The 27734-nt window shown below is 41.1% G+C and overlaps 1 protein-coding gene across 1 annotated transcript in view; it reads left to right on the top strand.

Annotated features, from left to right (window-relative positions):
* WDR64 (WD repeat domain 64) overlaps positions 1 to 27734 on the top strand; it is a 54678-nt gene that overhangs the window by 12792 nt on the left and 14152 nt on the right. Inside the window, exons 7-18 of the mRNA XM_016196045.2 lie at positions 1727 to 1941; positions 3382 to 3516; positions 9926 to 10005; positions 13277 to 13416; positions 14382 to 14508; positions 16219 to 16367; positions 16799 to 16922; positions 18771 to 18946; positions 22252 to 22428; positions 22820 to 22950; positions 25499 to 25600; positions 26900 to 26969. Of these exons, the coding sequence (XP_016051531.2) occupies positions 1727 to 1941; positions 3382 to 3516; positions 9926 to 10005; positions 13277 to 13416; positions 14382 to 14508; positions 16219 to 16367; positions 16799 to 16922; positions 18771 to 18946; positions 22252 to 22428; positions 22820 to 22950; positions 25499 to 25600; positions 26900 to 26969 (1626 nt within the window). The remainder of the gene's footprint in view (positions 1 to 1726; positions 1942 to 3381; positions 3517 to 9925; positions 10006 to 13276; positions 13417 to 14381; positions 14509 to 16218; positions 16368 to 16798; positions 16923 to 18770; positions 18947 to 22251; positions 22429 to 22819; positions 22951 to 25498; positions 25601 to 26899; positions 26970 to 27734) is intronic.

Here is a 27734-nt window from a genome sequence, read left to right on the forward strand (position 1 = left end):
TTTTTGCCTATGCTCATGTTATCAAGTTCACAGCTTTTCTCTCTAGCCCAGCTTTGTTTGGTGAGAAATCTACTTAAATCAAATGCCTTGTTCGGGCAAAAAAAAAAAAAATCTAGTGGGACAGATGTTAATGTTAAGCCCTTCAGTGGGTGAGATGTTACCACTTAACCAATTCACAGTATTGACTATTGAGCATTTGCAGACGTATGGAAGTAATGGGCATGTTCCTCGCACTCACACCAAATGCAGTCCAGAAGGACCTCATGAATAAATGTAATATGTAATGTAATGGTACAGAAAGTCATACAGTCAAAATGAGCAAATGAACAGGGGCCCAGGGAGAGGCAAGGATATAAATCAGGACCCTCAGGAAGCGGGCGGATTTGAAGGACATGAAGGGTTAAGAAATGCTTTCAGCCTCCTTCGTGCCATAGGGCCCCTAGTCTTGGTGGAAAAATGAACCTCTTATGCTTGTCCACAGGGTTTAATCATCTATTGAGGCCAGAGTGATTTTCAGGAAGGCAGCTGCTTGCTTAATGTACTTTATTAGGGGATGTGTCCGTCTCTCATGCCCTGTAGCTTGATAGCAACCTGTTCTCGGTCCAGCTCTTGCTTTTCAATCCCCAGAGGCCTCTTCCTCAGCTCTGCAGGCCCCCTCCTGCTTCCCCTTTTTCCATCTCACCTGCACCCCCTGAGGGGATCACCTGGGCTGAAGCAACGCTCCCTCTCCACCCTATTAAGTCTCTGTCCTTCAGGACTCTCGTCCTGGATGGATGCTGGAGCCCTTCTCTGGTCCCTCAGAGGCTGGCACAGCTGGAGACAAACGCTGGCTGGCATCACCTCAAGTTCAGGGCCTGCGGACTCGCCCGGGTGCTCGCTGGCTCCCATCAGCCTGTTTCTTGCCCTTGCACACTCACTCTCCCATTCCTGGCAAGTATTCCCAGATTCCATTCTTTATCTCAGGCCCTCTCCTTCCTTCTCACCGATGAACTTGCCCCTATTTTCCTGAGAAAACTGAGTCTGGGAGGCTTGTCCGCTTTCAAAGTCCAGCCCCCCCACCTTCAACTTTAACTAGAAACACGCCTCTACTTGCTTTCTCTCTTCCTTCCTTGTTCTGCAGACAAAATACCCTTGTATCTGACACCCTGGTGCCCTCCTTCCTGACCCAGGAAAAATCTCCATAGCTTCTATCCTCAAGATATGTAATTTTTTATCATTAATCTCTCCTCCTAGCCTCCTTCCTCTGAAACTCCTCTGAATCAGGTCCCAGATCCAAGGTCACCCACCCTGCCCGGGGGACCTAATGTGCCTCTTCAGTCACTGTTCACCATAGCATCGTGGTTTATCTCCTTACCTGCAGTTCCCACTCTCTGTAATGATCTACTTTATTCATCGGCCTCCCCCACTAGAACGGCAGCTCTACAAAGTCAGAAACTTGTCTTGTTCAACACTGTATGGCCAGTGCCTACAATAGTTCCTGGCATGTCGTAGGTGCTCAAGAAGTATTTGCTGAATGAACGAATAAATGAATCTCTACATATGTTCACATCTCACTCATTCTAAAGGGAACAAAACAAATTAAATTTTTTTAAGTATCTATTTTTTCTGCTTTAGATAGAGACTGAGTTCCAGGGGGGCAATGGATGTGTAGGGACAATATTTAAATGTAATGTTTATGTATTTAGAGAAATGTGATAGCTTATTGAAAGTGCTCTTCTGTTTCCAGGAAAACTATTTCGTCATAAAGCCGATGGACCACTGCCTCCTCTGCGTGTGTGTCGTGCCCGTCGCCGACCAGCTCAGCCGAGACGACATCCTGCTGGGGGACGATGGTGGATTTGTGAATAAATTCACAGTAAATACTGACGACTTTGGATTAAAGCAGGCAAAGACCAAAAAAAAAGTACAAAATCAGGTCTTAGACTCAAAGGACTTTAAAAGGTAAGTGTACTCCACGGGTAGTCCCATTGTTTTAAAATAGACATAGTTTAAGTATTTATGTAATCAAAACAATGTGTCAGACCACATGGTAAAGATGTGAAACATCCAACTGAACAAGAAATGCCTCTGATCTCAAAGAACTTCCGATATACAGGAAAAGTAGCCAATGAAGTTCCTGTTCTAAGTGCTATTGACCATTAAAATCTGTAAGTACTTAAATAAATTAAAGAGTTAGATATAAAATTAAATTATGAAAAACTATAGCAGATCTATGTAACTATTTACTAGCATTTAAATATGGAAGAAGTTTCTAAACAAAAGCAATGGATGTAAAATTCAAAGAAAAAGTTTGCTAGATTTGACTCTACACAAAAGAAAACCTCTGGGCACCAGAAGATAACATTCGTAAAGTAAATAAACTGGAATACATATTTGTAACAAATATGATAGGCAATAGGTTAAATACTCTTTCACAGGTATTGGAATTCAATTAAAGAAACCATAATTCCCCCAGAGAGACAAAGGTCATGAACAGATAATTCATACACATGCACACACAGTACAAATAGTCAAGAAACATTTCCACACGCTCATCAGGCAAATTTGCTAACAGTTATCTCCAACTGATGAGGTCACGAGCGATTTTTATTGTCTGTAGTGTCTCTGAAGATTTTAGAGTAAGGCATATATTTCGTTTATTAGCAAAAAAACAAATTTTATACTAAATGTGTCCTCTCTATTAAGCAAAAGAAATACCACTTAAAATTCTGTATAATTTCTCACTTATAAAATCAGAAAAGATTAAAAATGAGGAAGATGCTATGAGACTGGCATTCTCACTTACCGCTGGTGGTGGAGGTTACGTGCTGGATTCCTTTGTGGAAAACACTTGAGCAGGTGCATCCAGTGTCTTAATATTTGTACATTGGGATCTGGGTTCCCCATGAGCTGAAAGATATAAGTATATCTCTCACAGTATTATTTCTGATAGTAAAATATCTAGTGTCCAACAGTAGGGGAATGGTTTGATTTAAATGATTAGTAATCATTGGAAAATACAAAAATGGATGGATTCATATAAGATAAAAAATAATATGAAACGCAGGTCTTCATTTAGATGACCATAATTTTTTCAGTAAAGAAGATGGTACTAATATTGGACTGTGATTCTTCTGTATTATTTTTTAAATTCTTAATTTATAGCTCAAAATGTAATGCTAATCTTTTCTTTCTCCATTTTAAATAAATTAGATTATGAACATTTAATTAAACAGTTAAAAGTGGTATAATCCAGAGGGCGGTATTATATATGCCGGCTTTACCCCAGTTCAGAGTTGCAGTCTGATTAATGTCAGGTTGAAACGACAAACACTCAGCATGATGTGTCTGTGTGTCTAACGTAATCTCTCCCTTTTTTTCTTTCTTTCTTTTCATTCCCAGCATTAAAAGGAAGCTGCATAATGACTGGGTTATGAAAGTTAGATATATTTCCACCCTAAATTGCTTTGGATCCTGCTCCTTAGACAGTGTTCATTCCTTAGTTTTGGACACCTTGAAGAGACTGGAGGACAGTGCGTAAGTGCAATAGCTTATATACGTGAATTTTATGTCACTTTCAGGATTGTATTTTTTATTTTTTTTCAAATTATAAGAGAAAGTTTATTTAGAGAGTTACAGAGGAAGTAGAAATGAGCCAGCTGGACTGCATAGGCTCAGGAAACAAGTGACAGAGGCAGAAGAAGGGCCCTTGGAGCTTAGTGGGGAGAAAGACAAAGGCAATATCCTGGGTAGGGGTGGAGGAGGGAGAAGGGAAAGGCTCAGCCGTGCTCCCCAGAGGGAGACTGCACTTCAGGCTTTTTATTATTGATAAGCCCCAGGCAGCGCTGCAGCTATCCACTTGATTGTTAGAAAAATAAGATGTTAGCGATTCCATTTGTTGGACACGATTTGACTTGCAGGAGGAAACTGAAGTTATCCGTGCAAATCTGAACAGGATGGGGCCTCTTGCAGCAATTTTGCTCATTTGTTGTTTGTTGCTATATAATCGATTGGAGTAAATCAATACAGGCGTATCCATAACTACATCTCCCTGATTCCTCTTTTTGTATCTGCTCTTAAATGGTGGTGTTCTTTAGAGTTCTGTCCTTAGCCAAAGTAAATTCTCACTTTCTATGCAATTCTTGGGTAATGTTCCTGTTCTCCAACACATAATACCTATATGCTAACAAAACCCAAGCTATCGAATTAGTTGTTAGAAAAATCAGACGTTAGCTATTCCATTTGTTGGACGCAATTAGACCTGCAGGAGGAAACTGAAGTTACCCGTGCAAAACCCATGAGTTTTGGACTTACGAGTACCTTCCCAGCATCTCCATTTGCTCAGAGCGCCGTAAGTTAGGGTGGTAAGGGAGAACACTTGGGGAAGGCTTCCTAAAAGGCGTGTCATGCGTGTGGAGCTTTGAAGAGAAAAGCCACAGAGTGTGAGTGGGGCGGATAAATAGCCTCATTAAAGACATGGCATTCACAAGGGCATGGAAATGGAAAAGGTGACGCGTTCTAGCGCGTGGAAGTGGCTCAGTAGGACTGCAGCGTGGAGAGGGAAGAGACTTGGAAAAACGAGGCTGGGCACAGCAGACGCGAAAGGCCTGCGAACCATAATAAAGCGTGGACGTTTAGCCTAAAAGCTACGGGAAGCCGCTGAATGCTGTAGACAGGACAGTGATAAAATATGTGTTTTGACAGAGCACCTGAGCAGCCAGGTAGGGACTGGAGAGGGGAAAAGGTGCACCTTGAAAAGAGGGAGACCACCTGGGAAGACATGGTGATAGCTTAGAAAATAAATGGTGAAGGCTTGGAAGGAAGGAGGGAGAGAAAACCCATTCTTGTATACTTTACGAGATTTGGTGACCGACTAGATGAGAGAGCAATAAAGAAAAGAGAGGAAGCTAAGTTTCATTTTTTCATTGTCAGCAATATTTATTGCATGCCTGTTATGGACCAAAAACTGTCCCAAGAAGTGATACAGGGGTATATAAAAAAGGCTAACTCTCTCTTCTCCTGAAGCTCAGATTCTAGTGGGAGACACATCTATCAGCAAATAATCAAATACACACTACACAATGCAAGTATAGGCGAGCATGTGATGGAAACGAAGGGGGGTTACCGTGGAGAGGGATGGGAGGCAGTGGTTCTGACAGGATGGTCACGAGAGATGCTCTAAGGGGGTGACATCTGAGCTGAGGTCTGGGAGCGGAGGAGCAGCCATGCAGATGGCCAGGGGACGTTAGAGCAGCGAGGGCCTGCCAGGCTTCTGGTCCAGAGGACTGTCTGCACGGCTGTGCCGTCTACCAAGACAGAGAGAAGGCAAGGAAAGCAGTAAGTCTGTGAGGGAGCAATGAGCCACTCTCCCCACGTGTTTATCACCCAAGCAGTCTTGGGCATGTGACTTAACTTATTGGCACCCCAATGACCTCATTTATGAATGGAATGAGACTGACTTTCTTAACTTGCAGGACTTTTGTGTTGCTCGAATAAGCTGAGATGGGTGAAGGTGCTCTGAAAGCTATAATACACTGTAACAGTTGAGAGTATTATTATTTGCTTATAGACATTTAAGCTCTTTCATGAAGAATAGATTTTTAAAGACGACTTTGATTTTCATGTACTGTCAAAATCAATAATAATAATAATAATAAATACTCTAATACTGGAACAAAGGAGAGGCATTAATCTTTTCTTTTGGGAACAAGTTACAATGGAGCCAGTAAACTCTTTTTTGAGCATTAGGATCTGCTGATCAGGTGGTGAATTCTTGCATCAGATTTTAAGTGGGGTAGTAATGTTTTTTATCTCACTCAGATTGGACACCTACTTTTTGTCAGGGAAAATATGCCCTTCAACTGGCATGATTCTAGGTAAATCTGATGTGTTCTTTGTTTTTTTGATGAAGTAACCTCAAGAGCAGAACTGAGTTAGTCACAGCTTCACACTCTCCCTCTCTTCTTTTGATCCTTCTATCCCATTCCATTTTCTCATTTACATGCACACACACACACACACACAAACACAAAGGCACAGACAGGCAACCATCCCAGTGGGATTCATGTATCCTTTTGTTTATATATTCCCTGCAAAATGTTATGTGTTTTTAATTTCTGTAATAGTATTGAGGAGAATTTAAATTCCTACTCTCTGTCCTGTTCCATAGATTCAGCACTTAGTGGTTGTGAACACTGAGGTTATCTAGAAGGTTTTTATTTTTCCAAACAGCCAGCACTTTCTGCTTTGCTCTGCAAAGCATCCATTTTGCCATAGTCAGGAGTTTGTCTCTGAGCCTGACGCTGACTTCCTAGGATTTGTCACATCTCCTGGAATTTGGTTGATGATACATTCAGCCCAAGGGAGTCAGTCGACTGTGAAATAAAAGTACCCAGACAGCTTCAGCAAACGGTGATCACTGATCTATTCATCGAGGCTCTGGCTGAGATTTTCAATTGCGTCCTTGGGCCCCTCTCCTCCTAAATCTGGAAGCTAAAGAGAGCTCTCAAGGGATACTGTGTAATCATGTCTTCCTGAACCACACTGCCACTAGAGTGTCAGCCACCTCAGCAGGAGGAGACCCGGGTCCACTCCATCCCCAGATGCAACATATGCCAATTCCTGTCATTTCCTATAATGAGTCTCGAGCTGAAGCAGATGAAGCTACATTCATGCTAGTCCATAATCGGCCAGCTGGTAAATGGGAGCCCGCACAGCTCCCCAAAAGGCTGGGGGAAAAAATCTCCTCTCAAAAAATTTTCCATTTCAAAAATGATTATTATTCTGGTTATAATTTTGTGTGATAATTTCACGAAGTTTTCTATCAGCAAGAAGATGAACACCTGCAATTAACTATGCCACGCAAAGCACGTTGGCCTGTTGCAAGACATCTGCTGAAACTTTCACCCTTTCCTAGCTTGAAAATTTGCAAAAAAAAATTGCAAATAACTGCTAGGCATTCATTTTTGTCAGTTACCCAGTTCAGAGGCAGATTACTATATTGGGAAGTATATAGTGCCTCTGGGTGGGGTTGCTGTGGAGCCAGGCAGAGCTGGTTTCTGTCCCAGCGCTCATTAGCTTTGTCACCTTTACCATGAGCTCTTCCTCAGTTTCTCCATCTTTAAATGGGCGCAAATATACCTACCTTTCCATTTTACAAAAGTTACCTAAGTTTGCTCACGTGGCATGCCTGATTTAATGTCTGGCACAAGGTGCTCAACAAATGTTAAGTTTCTCGTTTTGTTTCCTAAATAAAGATACTGCAAAGCACCTAAGAAAAGACTGAGACGAGCAGGTGGAGCTATTATAGAGCTATACTGCTTGGGGTTTTGTGTTCCCACTTCTAGAATAGGAGTCAGAAAAGCTGGGGGGCCAAGTTCAGGGGGCCATGTGTTTTTGTAGCATCTGCTAACTAAGAATAATTTGTACAGTTTTAAATGGTTGAAGAAAATTAAGGAAAAGAACATATCACACCCATAAAAATAAGAAATTCAAGTTTTATTGCTCATAGAATTGTATGGGAACACGGCCATGCCTTCTCATTTATGTATTATTTATGGCTGTTTTTGTGCTGCAATGGCAGAGTTGAGTAGCTATGAAACACAGACTGTATGGCAAAGTCTAAAATATTAATTATCTGGTTCCCTAAAGAAAAAGTTTGCCAACTCCTTCCTGATCTAGAGTTTTCTACGGCACCCTCCCTTGGGAATGGGCACAATGTAATTCAACGACAGCTGATAATCCAGAGAGAGGGCCACTTTTTAAAAAAAATACCTTCACCTGAGGCCCCCTGAACTGTCTTACCCCACATCATCACGGAGACAATAAAATGCCTTCTTCCTTGGCCCCTGCCGTCACTCTCACCCACCACCCCCATGACCAAGGTGAGAAAAGATAGGACACACTGCTTGCTCACTGACATTGCTCTTTTTAAAAAATATATTTTTATTTATTTTTAGAGAGAGAGGAAGGGAGAGGGAAAGAGAGAGAAACACGGATGAGAGAGAAACATCAGTGGGCTGCCTCTTGCATGTCTCCTACTGAGGATGGAGCCCACAACCCGGGCATGTGTCCTGACTGGGAATCGAACCTTTGACCTCTTGGTTCATGGGTTGACACTCAACCTCTGAGACACATCAGCTGGGCCAGCCTGGTTTTTTAGGGAGCACACGATCCCCCTGGAAATGCCATCATGTCTGGGCGTCATCTTACATTCACTAAACAACCCCAGGCATGTAACATGGGCCCTTGTAGAGTCACCTCTTTACCTTCCATCTGATGACCCGGCTTCCCTCCCCAGATCAGAGCTCGCAAATATGCATAACGCCAGCAGGGGGAGCTGGGATGAAGGATGCTGTCATCCAGGCAGGGTCTTTTGATAGCAGGGTGTTTTGGGGTGTTTTTTTTTTCCTATTTCAAAAAAATTGTTGGAAAATCTTTCTTTTTCCAAAGTGCTATTATATCAAGGGAAAAGTTCAGAGAACACTTGCCAGAATCAATACATCTCCTTCTGGGTGACTCTGGAAAGTGGTGTTGTCAACTAGGTATTTGTGCCTTAAGGGCATTCAAAGAAATCTTTATTGGGAGCCTTCTGCATTCAAGTCCCATGGTATCCACAGTTTATTTTGTTACAGAATGGACGACATGGGCCAACATCTATACTGAGATTATATGATAGATGCCTGTGCTTCAGGGGAAATAACACGGCACCAGGAGAGAAAATAACCCACAAGACGTTATTTAGTTGGTAGGGGTGGGAGGGTGGAGTTCAGGAAAGGCCTTTCTGAGAAGGTTACACCTGCAGGAAGGTGGTGGTTAATATGGTTGGGAGAACATCTTCAGCCCGTGCAGAAGCTCTCGAGAAGGGGAAAAGCTCAGTGCAGCCAGAAGGCGGCTGTGGCTGGATTATAAAGTGCCGGGAAGAGGGGGGCCTGGGGTGAGCCCAGGAAGGTGACAGGGGCCACCTGGGCCAGTGAGCCCTGTGAAGGAATGGGGCTCTTCTTAGTGCTTTGGGAAGCCAGCGGAGAGAAGAGATGTGAGCAAATTCATGTTTTGCACACATCCCTCTGGTTGTGGCAGGACGATGGGATCGGGGTGGGAACGGGAAAAGAGAATGGCAATTGCAGAAGCTGAGAAACAGCAGTTTGTTGCGGGGATGGAGGGTTGAACCAAGATATTGCCGTGGGAATGGGAAGAAGGGGTGAGATTTCAGGTGTATTTTCAAGGCAAAATCAGCAGGCCTTGATAGCAGATTGGATGTGGGTGGTGAGAGGAGGAAGTTTCCAAATGTGTCCCTGGCATACGTGCCACCAGTGGACCCACTTAGCCACCAATACCCTTTCTGGATTAAGACGTGATATATCTCTGCCCGTCTTTACCACCAACACGACCACAACTCTAAGGGGGGCAGGGACTGGATTTTTTATTTTAGATCTCTTTTTTTACATTTTATTTTTCAATTACAGTTGACATTCAGTATTATTTTGTATTAGTCTCAGGTGTACAGCATGGTGGTTAGACAATCATATGCTTTACAAAGTGATCCCCCCAGATATTTCAAATACCCACCTGGCACCATAGATAGTTATTGCAATATTTTTGACTATATTCCCTTTGCTGTACTTTACATCCTCATGACTATTTCATAACTACTGATTTGCACTTCTGAATTCCTTCACCTCTTTCACCCAGCCCCCCCAACCCCTTTCCCTCTGGATATTTTTTCTTTTTTCTTAAGTAGAAACAATGCAAAGTGTTGTGCTCATATCACCACGTTGTGGAGTAAAATAGATTCTGTGGGGATTTAATAATTACTTATAATATTTTCTGTGGCTAAATGGATTTATAACCAACTGAGAAATGAACCTGTTGAACATAATCTCTTTATAAACTGGAATTAGCTTCATGCAGGAAATCCCATGTTTTACATCAGATCTGTGTTTCCCAGGCCTGTCAGAGAGTTTTCCATGCCAAGAGGAGCGAACACTTTCTGCTACTGTATAAAAGCCAACGTCATTGTCACTGGAGGTAAGAAAACAGTTCACGTTGCACAGAGACTTTCTCCTTTGCAAACTGTGCTCTTCTTACTTAACACAGTCATAGAATTTTCATAAAGTTGTACAATTTTACTGCTGGAAAAACCTTTTAGAGAATTTAAAATGTGTATAAAGTCAAATCTGACTGCCTTTGTGTGTGTGTGTGTGTGTGTGTGTGTGTGTGTGGCTTCTGGGTTCTTAGAAAGGCCTCCCCTAGCCGAAGAATATGTGAAACAAATTCCTCTGTATTTTCCTATAAGTTTTTATTGCTTCATTTTATGTTTTAACTTTAGTTCTTTAACTTATCTAGAACGTATTTCAATGTGTGAGAGCCTGTGTTCTTAGCCTGGGACTCACGTGTGGGCTTTAAGTCCTGCAGCCCCTGAAGCTCAACGACACTTGTGTGTCTAATGTGCATTTTTCTGGAAAGTTCAAAATTTTAACAAATTGCCAATGGGAGTCCACGACCAAGAAAGTCAAGAAGCTATGGCTTAGAGTTAACAGAGAAGAGGGCCACGGACATAGCCTTTAAAATGCCAACATTTAAGGGCAGATTATCTGCTGAGGGTAAGGGCCAAGGTGTGGATATAAGAAGCAGACGACTGAGTACTCTTTGAGCCCCAGACTCCCCATTTGTAATGTGGGGGTTCTAATATAGTGCAATGGCTTCAAGCCTGGGCCCCAGAGTCAGATGACTTAGGAACAAACCCTGGCTCTCTCACTTGCACGTTGCATGGCCTTGGGCAGGTTATTTAACTCTGCTAAGCTTCAATCTCACCTGTAAAATGGAGCTGATAATAGTACCTCCTCATAAGGTTATTATAAGAAGTCTGCGGAGTAGCATGTGGGGGTCTTGGCTCAGACTGAACAAGTTTTCTGAAGCCCTGCAGCGATGATTCCAAGAACAAACAGGAACCTGCGTCTTTAAACTCTCCTAATTAAGGTTATCATTAAAGACCTCCGCACCAAGTCTAGGACACATAAGGGAACAAATACCAGTATTAGATGTGTTCCAAAAAAGAAATGGCAGGCTCGTATCACAATTTCATGATCCCTGCTGTCCCTTCCTGAGTTAAGTTATGAGATGAGCAGATTCCGGGGATCTAATGTCCAGCATGGTGACTGTAGGTAACGATGCCGTATTGTGTAACTGAAAGTTTCAAGAGTAAATGTTAAACGTTCTCACCACACATACAAAAAATAGGTAACTATGGGAGGCGATGGGTGTGTTAATTAACTTTATCACGGTAATCACCTCACAATGTATACAAACATCAAGTCATCACACTGCACATCTTAAACTTACACAATGTTATAGGCTAATTATATCCCATTAAAGCTGGACAGAAAAAGAAAGCAACTTTCCCTTCAATCTACAAGTATTAACAAAATGACAAATCCACTCTTCAAGATTTTAATTTGGTCCGTGTCCCTGTGCGCTCAATATTGCATGCTGTAATTTCTTGGTAAAAATGCATATTAAAACAGTGATTTTTTTCCCTTTTGTCAACATTTATAACACATTTTTAGGTGTGTATCCAAGATAAAAATTAGTGATAGTGATTTTTTGTTGTTGAGAAATGGCAATCTTCCTAATTTAAAGTACTTAAATATTAATGGAAACGTGTTATTCTTAGCTCTAAAAATAAAAAGGCTATTTGTAAGAGAGAAATAAAATTTAACACTAATTATCAGGAGTGGAACTAGAGATTATGGGGGAAAAGATTTTTTTTAGTAAAAAATTATACCCTTCCATATTATAGAAATCTTCTACCTGCATGATTTTAACAATTAAAAAACAAACTGACGAATCTCAGAGGGAAGGTGGTGGTGGGTGAATGGGTGGGGGGGAGAGATTAACCAAGGAATTTATATGCATATATGCATAACCCATGGACACAGACAAGAGTGTGGTGAAGGCCTGGGGTGGGAGTGGATGCGGGGTGGAGGGGTCAAAGGGGAAAAAAAGGGACATCTGTAATATTTTCAACAATAAATATAAATAAAAAAACAGTATCTATGCTATGCTAGTAACTACATACAGATTATATGTGCAGATATATATATGCTAGAAAGAAAGATGAAAAATGAAAACAGATGATTTATTATAATGGTATAGATTATGTGCAATTTTCCCCTTCCTTTGATTTCTTCTGTTATTGTAATGTTTGCATAATTTAAGAATGTGAGAACAAAAGAACAGCTGCCTGAAATGCTTTGGGAAAGTAAATAAAGTATAAATAATACATTAATGCATGATTGAGTAGGAAAGTACTGAATCAAGGAAAGGGCTCATCAAATATTTACAAGAATTCACATTTGCATATGTAAATACAATTATTACAAAACAGCCTTGAGGAGAAGCAGCAGATCCCAAACAAGGCTGGCCTCAGCAAGTCCCAGACTGCATCCTGGAAGAAACAGATGCAATTTGCTATGAGAAGAAAGATAAGAATATGATTGAGTGAAACCAACTGCAATTTGCTATGAGAAGAAAGATAAGAATATGATTGAGTGAAACCGACTGCAATTTGCTATGAGAAGAAAGATAAGAATATGGTTGAGTGAGAGACAGACTATTTTTTTCCATCTTTACTGGGGCCTAATTGACATATAACATTGTGTAAGTTTTAAGTTGTACAGCCTGTTGACTTGATGCACTTTTATATTGCAGAGTGATCACTACCACAGTGTTAACTAACACCTCCATTGCGTCACATTATTATCTCTCTTTTCATGGTGAAAATATTTAAGATCTACTCTCTTAGCAACTTTGAAGTCTATAATACAGTATTATTAACAATAATCGCCACTATGTGCATTAGATCCTCAGAATTTATTTACCTTACGACTGGACGTCTGTAGGCTTTGACCAGCATCTCCAAGAGATGCCTGCATGCCCATGTTCATTGCAGCTAATTCACAACAGCCAGGATACGGGAGCAACCTAAGTGTCTGTCAACAGATGAATGGATGAAGAAGATGTGGCATGTTATACACAAAGGAAAATTATTCAGCCATGAGAAAGGAGGAAATCTTGCCATTTGGGACAACATGGATGGACTTTGAGGGCATTACGCTAAGTGCAATAAGTCAGAGAAGAACTAATACTGTGTGATATATATGCAAACACTGAGCTCGTAGAAACAAGAGTAGGATGGTGGTTACCAGGGGCTGGGGGTGGGGAAAATGGGAAGAGACTCTTTAAACTGTGACCACCTGCATCCCTGAGAAAATAAGTAACTATTCCTTGCCCCTTTCAGGAGATGACAAGGTGCTCCGGCTGTGGCACCCCAATATCAGCACCAAGCCAGTGGGGAAGCTCGTGGGGCACATGTTCAGTATCACCGAGATCGTCACCAATGAGAAAGACCAGCTCGTGATCAGCCTCTCCTCCGCCAAGGTAACAAAGAGAAAACAACTAAAAGAAAAAGCCATCTTTCCTTTAAAATCAACTATTGGAAAATCTAGAATACAGACAATTTTTGACTGAAATAGCTGACAGTCCCTGAGAAAAATATTATCAGTGTGGAGAAGGAAATGATGAGCCGCTGTTCTGTCTCTGCTGATGATAGCACAAGGAAGGGCATGTTTAAAGACTAAAAAGAATACAGCTCTGGGAAGAGAGCCAATGTTATCCTCAGTAGTCACACAAGAGGCCTCCCATGACAGACAGAACATCATCATTAAATGCACAAAAAACTAGGATTTCTGTTGTTGCTGCTGCCATCAAACGGTGTTTAAATGTTCTAACCAATGTGATAAAGTAAGGGGAAAAAGAAGCTATAAATATTATAATTGAGGAGACTAAATTATTATATTTGCAACTAATGGGATTGCTTGAAAATTTTAATAAAATCAGCTTAAAATTTTAAAATAAGTTTAATAAGGTGGCTGGTTATAATAGCAATTTCTAAAAATAAATTTCTATGGAAGAGCAGTAACCAGTTGGAAAAAATTGGGCAGACAGATAGCATTTATAAGGGCAAAATATTCCAAAATACCTAAAAATAACCTTAGCAAGCAATAGTTCCTATTAGTAGAAGATAACTATGAAGTTTTCTGAGGCACTTTTATTTAAGAACATAAACAGAAGGATGTCCTATGTTTCCGCATAGAGATATTATACTCTAAGATATTTTCCAGCAAAGTAAGCTATATATTTCATGTTAATCAGGATTATTTAAGTATCAATAATTGAGCCAAGAGCTAAACTAGAGTTTAGCAAATACGTGCTCATCATAGAAGTCATATTTTGCTGCAAGTTCTTAGGAGCATATTACAGACTCTGAAAATGCTTCAGGTAAGCAGCTCTGAGTGGGGAAGGACAAGTGTCAAGGCAGTGAGCTGTGCTCTTTACTCCCCCAGGTCTTCAGGGTGTGGGATATACAGACTCTGTCACTATTACAAGTCTTCCATGACAGCCAAGGAGGACCCGGGGACATGCAGATTTATTCCATGATATACGACTCCAACCACGGCATGCTTATCGCAGGTAAGCATCCCAATTAGTGGCAAACAAAACTCGTACCCTAACTAGCACTTGAGCACGAATTAGAAGAAAACCAAAACCAGAAGGGGGATTTATGAACCTTGATTCATCACAGTAGGTATTTAATTCAATTCTGTTCCCACCTATGTTTCCATGGCTGGTGTATAAAATGTGTAACTGTCCTTCTCTGGAAATACCATGTCGTTGCTCTAAGTTCTTGAACCTGGAAAGATGTGGCGTGGGTTAAGCAGAGACATGGGATGCAACCTGTTGCTAAGACAAGGAAAATTCTGCTCTGGTTTGACTCTCGGGAGCAGGAATATGGCCCACCTTAGAGCAGATGCACCCCTTTCTTCAAGCAGTTTGGCCCCAGGCATTCCAATAACGAAACAGTAGTTACTCAATAAGAAGGGTGCTGACCACCTTACCTGCCCTTTCTTCTAGACAAAGAACAGTGGAGACAGAGAGCGTAGAGGCCCCAATGACCGATCCCCAGTACCGATGCCAACAGATTTGGTGCCCCCTTTCCTTGCTGCCTCTTAGAAACACATGTTTACTAAAAAGACAAAGGACTCCGCTAAGCATTTGGGTTGAATACTAGTATTATTAATACCCTCAGGCTTTCAAAGAAAATGAACTGTGTTAACACATCTTCCTCTGGAACGCCAACCTAGGATGCTTTTCCTAAGCAGCTTCCCAATGACCACCTGCTCTGACTTCCCGTGAGATTAATTAGGGCAAGAAGCCAATGGTGTTATTTGACTGGCTGGTTTCCATATTTCTCCTAATTCCATATTGAGGTATTTGAACTGAAAAATATTCATCGCAGTCCTTTACACATGAATAGATTTTTATCTTAACATTGAAATACCTGAGAAAAGTGTTTAGGAACTCCTAACTCCTGCTGAAACTTTCCCTAAAGTTGAGATTTCTTTGGAGAGACTTGAGAAACTCAATGCAAAGAAAAAAATGCACACCAGGAAAGGAAAGAGGTTTTCTTTTTGTCTGGGCTATGGGATGCTTTGGGGTTCTTATTCATATTTCCAGACATTACACTCAACCAGGATACACAGTTTGTGGGTTTTGAGAGTTAAATCGTACTTACAGATTACTGTATACTCTCAAACCAAACCAAACACCCTTAGAAGAATGCAAGTAAGAAATCCCTGCTTTCTCCATCTACCTCACTATGGTGACTTGGGAAATAATCTTATTTAATATTAATGTTGCAAGCACTGGTTTACAATCATTCTCATTGGTTGCATATAATAAGACCATGTTTACAGTGTTGTTGTTTTTTCATTCATTGGTTGAAAAGGGATCTCTAGCAATAAGTTTCAATCATTGAATGGCAGTTTACCTGCCATTTCTATCTCCATTATTACTCTACACCAGATGGAGAGACGCTCTAAAAAGGAATAAATGGGAAAATAGAAGTCACTGACAAGAGGATATTAGTGAAATCCCAGTGGCCTGCACTTGAAAATTAATGAAGCCCAAAATGAATGCTTCTCTCTGGCTAAATCACATTTGCTTTATTTATATCAAAATTGTTTTAGAGTAAACGAATGCATTCTCACCTCATTAGAGTTCCTAGGCATTGATATTACTAATCTCGTTGATTGGCTATCTCCAAACACAACTGGTTGGATCAAGTCCTTTGTGATTCAAAACTTCTATTCGGTATTTATGAGATTCTTCTTTCTGTTCCAGGATCTACTGTTATTGACATGTATCCTTTGGCTAGGATGATACAAGATACCAAACAGGTTCCTCACACTCATGAACGAGAAATCAATGTCATGCTGTACAACAAATATTTTCACCAAGTCCTTACCATCTGCTCTGAATCCATAATTAAGGTAAGCACATGCTGACTCTTCAGAAGGAAAAAAGACAATGCAGATAGACTCCCATGAAGAGAGGAGATTCAGACCAAGGGACTGAAGGACTAAAGTCACTGCTGGACTCATAACTGTTACATTTCTATCTTGCTTCATACTTATAAGAGCAATTGACTACTTCATCTATGGCCAGGGGCTTCCTGGAAGAGAGTCACTGCCTGTCTCAGCCACCTACATACGCAACAGACACACTCCTGGACAGCACAGTAGCTATTAGGCAGCATTGAGTCTTTCAGAACTTTCTTTGATCAAATCAACATCCATGACAGGTGCTGGGAGAGGTGTTAGATGGACATAGCCCCAATTTTGAAGCTGCTTTGAATATTGTAAAATTTTGATGAGAACTGAAGGACACGTGGGTTATGTGATTTTTTTGTTCTTACCTACAGGTATGGGAACTTGAGACTGGCCTCCAAATATACCAGATTCTAGACCCTCATGGCTTCAGTGTTGAACTGACTTCTGCAGCTATCGATGAAAGTGGATTTCTTTTTGCCACAGGAGCATATAATGGTCAGACTAATATTGAGAATACGGCCTCCCCGTGTTAGTGCTCTGAGAGTTTATTCTGGGAACTCATTAGTTGTTTGGGTTACAGGAAGGGCATGAATCAGGCTGAAACATAACCATGCCAGTGAGATTGTGGAGCCTGACCAAAGAATAGTAAACTCTTCTCTGATGGGCATCACTGTCCTGATGCCAATGTTCAAAACAATCAGTACTTTACATTATACTTATATAGCTGCTTTACAGTTTGCAAAAGTCTCTCCCACATACAATCTCACTCCATCTTTGGTTGAACTTATCTGTGTTGCACTGATCCATTTGGTCCTACTTTTGGGTACCATCCGCTAAGAGACAGACATTAGATTCAGTGATTGCTGGTAATATTTTTATCAACATTGGGTTTTGTGGCCAGATAACATATCCAGCCAGCTCTGTCACATAACACCTAGAATTCTCCTCTGGACTTGTTTATATGTGCCAGCTCCTTGAGGACATGTGCCATTTACATATTGGAGGCTCAGGCTGTGCTGTGTTGTTAGATGTCCCTCATGCTGGGGAGCATCCCATGGGACGTCTAGGAACTAGGAAGCTACAGCCTGCCTCCCCTCTCACTTCCTTTTGTTCTGAACTCCTGGACAAGAACTGCTTTATCTAGACCAACTGCATGCACTAAGCAGAATACATTTATTCTAGGGACATATTTACTAAATAAATGCTGGTGTATAAGCCAACTGATGGATTGAGTGAACACCCTGGTATAAAAGTGATTTTTAAATGTGTGAGCAGATAACGATGCACGTGAAATAAAACCGTGACTGCTGAGTTGATGGGGTGTGAATGAATACAGCTGCTTTCCACGTGGGACAGTTCCAAGAATGCAGTCACTGCTCTTATCAGCATCCCCTGCACGCTGTGAAAATTAGTCATAATAGAAATTCTGAGCAATGTACACAACTATTATCAGGCAAGAGCATTAAGCAGTTCAACCTGACTGAGATGGTGCTATTTTCATGCAAGCATAATATTTTATTTCTTTAGTGCCAGAGTCCAGAGTTCTTTTAAATAGTGACAGTTAAGAGAGGGGAGGCAAAGTGCTATGAGTGGCAGCCCACTAGGTCTAACCCTGAGGTGACCACCGTGTTAAAGGATAATTCTCTACACTGAGCATTGATTGACCTTGAACTAGGCATCCAGCAAGCACACTGGTCATCACCATTCCTGGCCCCTTTTTCAAGATCCCCTAATTAAATGAGTGAAGTTAACTCAAAAGAAATTATGATTTCAAATGGAAAGAGAAACTCAGCACTTTTGTATTTTTTCCCCATGTAACCTACAAAACAACTTAAAGCTTGATCACTTCTTATCTGCTGGGGTTCTCTTAAACCTTTTACTACCCAGTGGGAACTGAAGTCCTAAAAAACGTCAGCAGCTTCAGAACTGGGACCGTATTGCGAGGATGACCTGCACTATTAATAATTGTGGCGTGATATTAGATATTACAGACGGATAGATATTGGGGGGTGTTGAGCGAACTGGAAAACCTTGGGAGAATAAAGGCAGAAAAGATCCATTGAAGACAGAAAGCTCAGAGAGGAGAGTCTGCACTCAAAGCAAACTTGCCATTTCAAGACATTGCCCGGTCCTGCTTAGCTTTCATCAGCCTGGGACAAATCAGGGTGCACAGAAGTATACTAAGTGCACAGTAAGGCCAAGGAGGCTCACACTGCAGCGGGAAATAGATATAGGGTAAATTTTTTGGCAGAGAGCTTCCAATGAGATCAATTTTCTCTGAGATAAAAGCCACGCTTTCTATCAATTTTTTTCACCCACAAAGTCTTTCCTCTGTGTGCTCAGGAACAGTTAAAATCTGGGACTTTGGCAGCGGGCAGGAGATTAAAATACTGCCCGAAGGGAAGGACTGGAAGGAGGAAGAGCACTGGATAAAACGGCTCATTTTTCTGAAAGTGCCAGAAAAACACCAGCATTTGCTTCTTGCCTTGGATCACAGCGGGAAGATCAAAATGATGCAGGTTTGCAGTTTCGTATTGATGTTTGTACTTGCCCTGCTCTTCTTGGGAAAATCCCACTGAGTCAGCGGATCATCCCCATTGAACTCCTCTCTTGCCAGCCAGCTGAGGGTGGCATCTCTCCACCAACCTTCCTAGGATGCTCCTAAGTAACCTTGCCCGGGCCCTGCCCATCCGGCGTTTGCTGTAGGATTTCAGGAGCGGGAATCAGAAAGGTTAAATTTACACATAGTTGGGGAACATTCCCTGGCAGAGCTGCTCCCCCACTGGCTCTGTGAGAGGGAGCGATGACTCCTGTCTGTCCCTTAGAATCCATAATGCATTCAGGGATGCTCAAGACACTTTTTCAGATTGTCACCAGAATCACTTTGTTTACTTTTAAGGTTCATGTCTGTTCTGGGTTGTGTTGGGAAGTTTGAGATAGGCTAATTTATTTTCCCTGTGAGTCTATTACTACCTAAGAATGCCTTCTTCATATTTAAAATGAAGGCCAGATCATTTACGCTGCCTATTGAGTGAATCTTTCCCTACCTAGAACTCAAGGGTTCATTATTATTTGTCATCATCATCATCATCATCATCACTCTTCCCCTTCTGAAAGCTAAGATCAGAAAAAAGAAATCCAGCACTGATTAAGATGACTGATGGACCTACTGCTGGAAAAAAGTGATTCAGTATAATCTTCCCATGAAGAAACATAAGACACCTCCTGTAAGGTTTACAGTAGCAAATGTATGCGGCAGGAATGTAGTTCATTCCTAGAGCTGAAGCTGGGGGTGGAGGGAAGGAAAGATGCGCCAAACCTCCATCCCAGACTCTCAGCTGCATTAACCAAACAGCAAACAGACAAACAGCAAACACGGCCTCCATAGTCACATTCAGCCATTCAGAGACCGTTGCTAATGCATTATGTACTAAGGCAGAATCCCTTGAGTTTTATGTACTTCTTTTTAACGTCTTCAAACCAGTCCTTAATGGCTTGAAATGTAATGTCTCTTCTGCACCCATATTCTGATTTTATCTTCTCAAGCCTCAGAAAAGTGCTAGGTTTCCTGGGTGTGGTCTCATAGCCATGTAATGGGAGGGCCTGTTAGTACAACTTCATAAAAACCAAGAGAAGGAAACAATTATGTTTTCATGACCTCAGCTTTAAGAAGATAAGCTTGCATTCTGCCTACATAATTTTTTGTTTAATTTGGGATAAATTGCCCCCAAACCCTAGTTGATAAAAGCCATAGGTCAGTGAGAGATTGCTGTCCTTACGTGATGAACAAAGCACTGTGGGAGTTCATAGATTTTGATTAAACAGTTAAAAAAAAACCAAAACAGTTCAAATTCTAAAGACCCACTTACTGCTCTTTATTTGCCCTTCCTTCCATCCACATTACTTTATGAGTTTACTCATGTAGCCCTATTTGTAAGTCCCTTAAAGCAAAAGATCTTTCTTTGTAGAACAACTAATATAAGACCCGCTCTTAGCATTATGTGAACGGCTGTTTCCCAGAGCACCGATTCCTAAAGGCCTACCTGCCAACGCAAGTCAGAGTAAATGAAGAAAATAGGGATACTATTTTCATAAAGCTAATTTGACTTTTTAAATTTTAAGATTGTATCTTTCCTACTTTTACTCTTCTGTGTTCAAATATAGCCTTTCTTTTTATAAAATGATGATAGTAGTGATTCTGGTCCCTTTCTTTCCCACATCCCCTCTTGGTAAAATTAAATCTTAGTAACTGTGAGTCAATATTTCAATTTTTAAAATTTTTTACTGCTCAGTAAATTCAGAAATTCTGAGAGTCACTGTCCTACGTGGTTCAGATGAAACCAGCTAACTGTTAAAACCACTGTAGTCAGCTCATCATCAAGGGGAGCATGAATCTAACAGAGCTGTCGCTGAAGTTGTCAGTGTCTGCTCACTGTTTGGATATGGCTGCAATTCCTTCAATGGCACAAACTCTAACCAAAAAATCAACTGGTAGGCAGAAGTACCATTAGCCCATACTTCTAAATTAGCATAAATACAAAAAAACAGAGATGTTAGATCACCCAGAAACAAAAAGCTTTTAAAAAATGAAAGGACTTTTGTCTGTCAACTAGCTGCAAGCCTCATCTTACAAATTAGGAAAATAGGCCCTAAGAAGATATGTATTTGCCTCAACCTCTCACTAGCACTAGACTAGGAATTTATTGTCTTCATGCTTAGACCAGTATTCTCTCCACTTTACTGTAGCTGCTTTCGACTTCAAAATGTCTCATAAACACATTTTTTAAAAAAAGTTCAACTCACTAATTCAGAAAATGTGATTGATATAATTAATAAATTTTAAAATTAATTTTTAAATGTACCATTTCAAACTCATCAGATAGGCAAAAAAAAAAAAAAATCGTTTTAATCAAGTAAAACGAAGTGTTGGCTAGAATGAGAAGAAAGGAGAAGCCTTATCTACTCCAGGTGAGATTGAAAATAGATGACACTCCTTGAAGGGTCACTTGGAAATACTGTGCATATCTTACAACTTGATATTCTACACCAGACATTGCTCTAGAAGCTATAGCAATTGTCCATAGAAACGAGCAGCAAAAATTTGACAACAACCTGAACGTTCATCACTAAGAGACTGGATAAATAAATTGTAGTATATTCATACAATACCTTAAAGCAGTTAAAAATAAATTAACTAGAGCTCTATGTAATAACTTGTATAAATCTCAAAAATAAAATTTTAAGTGAAACAAGCAAATTGAAGAAGAATCTATACAATTTGATAACATTTATAAAAAGGTGAAGCCCAGCTGGGTGTGGCTCAGCTGTTGAGCATCGACCTAGGACTAGGATCCAGGAGATCGCTGTTTGATTCCCGATCAGGGCACATGCCCGGGTTGGGGGCTCCATCCCCAGTAGGGGGCATGCAGAAGGCAGCCAATCAATGACTCTCTCATCATTGATGTTTCTCTCTCTCTCCCCCTCTCCCTTCCTCTCTCTGAAATCAATAAAGACATATTAAAAAAAAAAATTAAAAGCCTGAAAACAATATATTTATGTACACATATATAACATAATATATGTTTATGTTTGGGTAGAAATAGTAAAACTTTCATAACTAACAGCATACTCAGATTACTAGTTACTTCTGGAGAGGGAAGAAAAAAGAGAAATTATATTAGGGAGGGATGGAGAGAACTTAAGATTTGACAAAACTGGGTGGTAGATACATCATGGTATGTTCTGGTTTTCTCTATATTCTTACAATGACTCAAATAAAATAGTTAATTGAGATTTTCATCTACTCACTGGATTTCTATTAAAGGGTAAAGAAAATGATATTTGTCTCGCGGTGATATGGGAGCTGCCTGATGTTGTACCTGTCCTCCAAGATGGTAATCATATCGTGCGCCTGAAGGCATCTACTAAAGATAGGGGCGTAACTATGCCTTTTCCAGATGTTACGTTGATAGCTGAGAAAACCTTTCCTCAACATGCTAATGTAAGTTTCATTTCTTCACTTTCTTCCTTTTTATTGGGGAACACTACAAACCCATACATAAATAGAGAAAATAATGCAGTGAATTATAATGCACTATCACCTCACTTCAGCTATAAAATAAGTCATGGGGATGTAATGTACAGCACAGGCAATATAGTGAATAACATCATAATAACTGTGCATGACCAATGGATTTTATACATGTCGAATCACTATGCTGTACACTGTAAATATAATATCGTATGCCAACTATACATCAGTTAATTTTTTTGAAAAATCATAAGATATTTTAAGTTGATGATAGGATAACAAAGTAGACACATAGCGCTTGTACTGTGGTTTAGATACTATGCTTATCACAGTCAGTGAGTTGGTTTCCTTTCTTCTTTAGAATCCAGCAGTTAATACAGAAGTGAACTGCATAGATTTATTACAAGTAGACGGATATAATTTGATAGTTGCCGGAACCTTAAATGGTGTGATCATCTTATGGAATTTTGTAACATCCACTGTCAAAGAATTGTAAGTCGCATCTTTTCCTGAAACAATATCATTTGTACTACAGAAGAGCCAAAGTAACATCCAATACCAAAATAAACAAACCACCAAAAGTAATAAATAAAAGTGGTAATTACTCTCAAGGGGGTTTTCCTGGGGTTATGGTCATAAGGAGAGTATGTTCTAAGTGCCTAAATCCCAGAATAATATAAATAAGATGAGCCTTAAGTTTGTATTCTTGAGTGCTTTGACTTTTTCTCTGCTCATCCTAAAACCTGCTTTCATGTGTGATCTTGTCCAAATTCATAACCTCAACAAATACTTAAAATACACACTAATTTTAAACTCTGAGCTTCAAACATACATATCTGGCAATTACCAAGTCCCTTCAAGCCCCACATGCCCCAAACTTTGCTCCAAACTACCCCTCCTCCAAACAGGTCCCCTTCCTGTATTCCCAGTGACACCATCTACTAAGTCACCAAAGCCCAATGGTGAGAGGCGTTCTAGATGGATGTCCCTTCTCATTCACCACCCCAACACATCTAATTCATTACAGGTCAGTGCTAACAAGGGCATGGCATATGCAATCCTAAATCTCAACCAATCAGATTTTCTTCGTATCTCGGCCAAAAACTTGACCCTCTCCCTGCCATCCATTTCTGAAGGTTCTCGCCATTGGTTGTAAAGGAAATGATGTAACACTGTATTATTTGCTACAGATGGATTGCAAATAATAACCGATCTGCAGTTATGCCATTAGTCTAGAAAGCAAGGCCATGTGTGAGCACCATAAGTCAAAGGAGTTTGTAAGATTGTACTGTGAGATACTCGGTGGTTGAGAACTTTGATGAATGAATCACCATAAAGTCAAGTTTATCTAAGCATTTGGGGGAAGGGAAGAGGTATAAAGGAGGGAAAAAGAGAGTGGGAAGGGACAAGGGACAAGAAGAAGAAAATGCAAAAAAGTCTCTGCCTTTATGTCACAGCGCCTCACATACTACTGGTCTACCCGGACTCCGTCCCCTTTCCAACCTAAGCCTGAGTCATTACTTTTAACCAGTTTTTGAGAGGACATGCATTGTTCTCGTTTAGACCCTGGATTCTCCTTTGACCCTTTAGCCAAAGTAGATGTTTCTGCAACTCCCTCCCTCTGTGCCACAGCCCCTGTTCTCTTGGCCCCTGCCCCTAGTGTTCCTGTCACCCCGCTGCTCTGTGTCTTCAACCCTCTTCTGTAGGCTTTTCCCACAGACTGCAGACTTGTCATTTGAACAGGCACTGCACAACTTCTCACCCTTTCATTAATATGGTTCTCACACTCTAAGTGGCAGCTTGTGCGTGACTCACTGCCAAGGGAAATCAGATAGACAAGGAAGGCAAAGACTGTAGTCCTGATGGCACACCCTAAAGAGGTGGGAGCCACCCTGAGGACATGTCCAGCTTAAAGGTGGAGAGCCTTCCTGCTGAAGTGCTAGGCATTTGCCATGGGGTCCATGCAAATTCAACATCTAATCGGTGAGAAATTACTAACTATAGTGTTTCCTACACAGAGCCCCCTTCTTAGAAAAAGATGATTACATAAAACCAATTGATTTAGAATCACTGGAATATTTTTATAATTTATATAATTTATTACAGAAATGTCTAATGTGATTTAGGCCTAACTTTAAAGGCTCTAACATGAAAGATGTTTCCACATTCATGGTGGAGGCCGTCTCTACCTCTACCTCAAACTTTGCCTAAGATCCCTTCACCAGTCAGGAGAAATAGCTCTTCTCTTCCTGTTCAAAGCTCTTTGGGGACCAAACTAGAAATCGTTCTTGCCAGTTAATAATCCATTGCACCATTCAGCTAATCTGCAGAGCAGAAATATGTAGAGTTTGAGCTTAACATGCCATCAAGCCCACAAGCTCCTCTTTTGAGCTTGGTTCAACCCCACCAAAAGGTTCCTTCATCACTCAACAGATATTAGCAGAGGCAATTTCCACTAAAGGAAAAGCAATATTTTGCTACAAGGTTTGTTTGCTGTAAGGAATGTTAAGTGTGACTTTAAGAGCTGAGCATGAAGTGCCAGTGCAGGTGAGCAGGGATTATCACTGTGCTCCCAGGAAACTGCCTAGGAAGGCATTCAGGTCTTTGGAATTTGGGTCAATGGGAGACTCTGAGTAGTAGAATTACTGAATTACCTGCTTGTCTTCTCCACTCAGTTCTAAGTTCCTCGATGGCAGTAAGTACATTTTGTTCAAATTTGTCACTCTGCCTATTCAAAGAGTAGAATTCTATTCTTTAAACTGTATGAAAGATCTAGGAGGTTATATAAGGCGACTCTGACCTATAATTAGGAAGACTAGACCAGCTAGTTGAATTGAAAGACTTTTAAACACTAAATGATCATGCTGTTATACAGAGCCTTATTAAGAAAGGTATGTTCAAGCTCTACACCTCTGACTTTTCACGTTTGATCATATCAACATTTTAAGAGTGGATTAGCTCTGCACGAGATATGTAATATTCGTAACATAAATTACCTAATTTTTAAATGTTTATCATGGACATGTATGTTTCGTTCCAGATACAGACCTGAAGATTGCTTCACTGTAAATCCTGACTTGGATCCCAAACGCTTTAGAATTAATGACATCCTGTTTCTCCTCCGTCCCCCTGAGTGTGCAAGGTAACTGGGTACTAACTGATCGAGATAGACTGTGTGGGTCTTACTTGGGTGATATAAAAAGAGTCCTCCCCATCGCAGCCTTAAGGAAGGTACAGTTGAGGGAAGATAAATTGGGTAGACTGCATGGTTTCAGCTTTCTTCCCTGTCACTGTCTTTTGTAGGGAGTGGTCCCCAGGGATCTAATTTGCTGTGTGAGAATTGAATTTCCCTGACTCTGTCAGACTCACAGCGCCCTTTGCAACAGTAGCAAAAAGGGAAAATGCTCCCTTGACCACACCTGTGGCCAAAGTCAAACTCTGTGAGCACGGATGTGAAGCAGACGGACTTGCAAGGCCAATATGGCAGACCAGACGGCAGCAGGTCTCATATGCCATCCACTAAAACTGAGTAATCGCCATCCATTTCTGAGAGAGCAGGAGATCGTTATTTAAATATTTAAGAGAAGGTATTTTTTTCTCTTTATATTTGCTTGTGAGCTCTGATTTTCCATCAGTACGCCATGGTCAACACATCTCTGGAGAGAAGTCAAAAGCTTCCTGCCCAGCTGGTGTGGCTCAGTGGCTGGGCATAGACCTATGAACCAAGAGGTCAGGGTTCGATTCCCAGTCAGGGCACATGCCCGGGTAGGAGGTGTGTAGGAGGCAGCTGATCAATGAATGTTTCTCTCTCTCTATCCCTCTCCCTTCCTGTGTCTAAAATCAATAATTTTATTTATTTATTTATTTACTTATTTATTTAAAGAAAAAGCTTCTGTGCTAGTTTTGGGTCACCCAGCAGTGAGCCAGAGTATAACACCTTCTCTAGCCTTTGGCTTCAAATGTCCCTATTATAAGAATATTTTGAGGCCTTGTTTTGGATATGCTTGACCAGAACCCCAAGGCACTTTTCAGCCCATTCCAGCAGAGTGGACCAGCCAGGACTGGAAACTGTCAAGCAGAAGTTAGCCAGGCTACTCAGACGCCCCTACCACCCCCATCACCCCTCCTCCCCACTCCTACCAGGGTCAGAGCCTCTGGGACTGCATCTAGCCTTAGCCGCTGGACAGGGCTGACTTTTAGCTCCCACACCAGGCAGCAATGAGCCTTAATTCCTGAGGCTCCCCAACAGCCTCCCCCAACACCAGACAGATGAGCATTGGTTACACAAGGTACGGGGTTATACTTTGTTTTATAAACGAGTGGCTCAGTATCTGCAGAGACTGGAAGAAGGAACCAACTGAATTAAGAGCGGAGAAGAGCACCCTTTGAGGATGAAAGAATCTTAACTTTTCCTCTTTGGGCTTCCTCCCTGTCCTTGCAGGAGGTCAAGTCAGGATTCCGTCTGCTCTTCGTCGCAGTGTGACTCTAGTAAGGGTCCCCAGAGCAGCAAGGTAAGCAAGAAACAGGGAGAGCACGTCTTCCCCACACGCCCAGGGCTGGCTCAAACATCGTGGTTTGTTGCACTTCAGCCCTTCCTTTGATAGGACTTAAAGGGGAACTTTTTCCTATGTGTAAGTGTGTATGGATGTCAAACTTTTTTTTGCTTAAAAAGCATTGTCTAGCCCAGCCGGGTGTGGCTCGGCGGTTGAGCATCAACCTAGGACCCAGGAGATCGGGGCTCGAGTCCCGGTCAGGGCACAGGCCCGGGTTGCGGGCTCCATCCCCAGTCGGGAGCGTGCAGGAGGCAGCCGATCAATGACCCTCATTGTTGATGTTTCTCTCTCTCCCTCCCTCTGCCTTCCTCTCCCTGAAATCAATAAAGATATATATATTTTTAAAAACAGCATTGTCTAAACTGTTTTCACCCTTTTTTCCCTATTTTTGAAGGCTTCCATAACTTCAAATAATTAATACAGAATCGCAAATAAAATAAATGAACTATGCTACTTTTACGTTTGTAAAATCAAGTAATTTTAGAGTACCTGTTCTGCTAAAAGTATCCCACACATTTCCCAGCGGGGAGAGGCAACACAATGTAATGTGTGGTTTTCAAATTGTGTTTTCAGTTACAGTTTTGCATATTTTTACACATGATACTTCTAGTTAGGGTTTTGTTTAAAGGGAAGTTTTCAGTATAAAAACTATTTTAAAACCACTGGCCTGGTGGAAAGAGCAAGCTTATATAAATGTTGGGAGTCAGATGGACTTGAACTTGA

Source organism: Miniopterus natalensis, chromosome 21 (genome assembly GCF_054644295.1).
Source record: "Miniopterus natalensis isolate mMinNat1 chromosome 21, mMinNat1.hap1, whole genome shotgun sequence".
In the NCBI taxonomy this organism is placed as follows: domain Eukaryota; kingdom Metazoa; phylum Chordata; class Mammalia; order Chiroptera; family Miniopteridae; genus Miniopterus; species Miniopterus natalensis.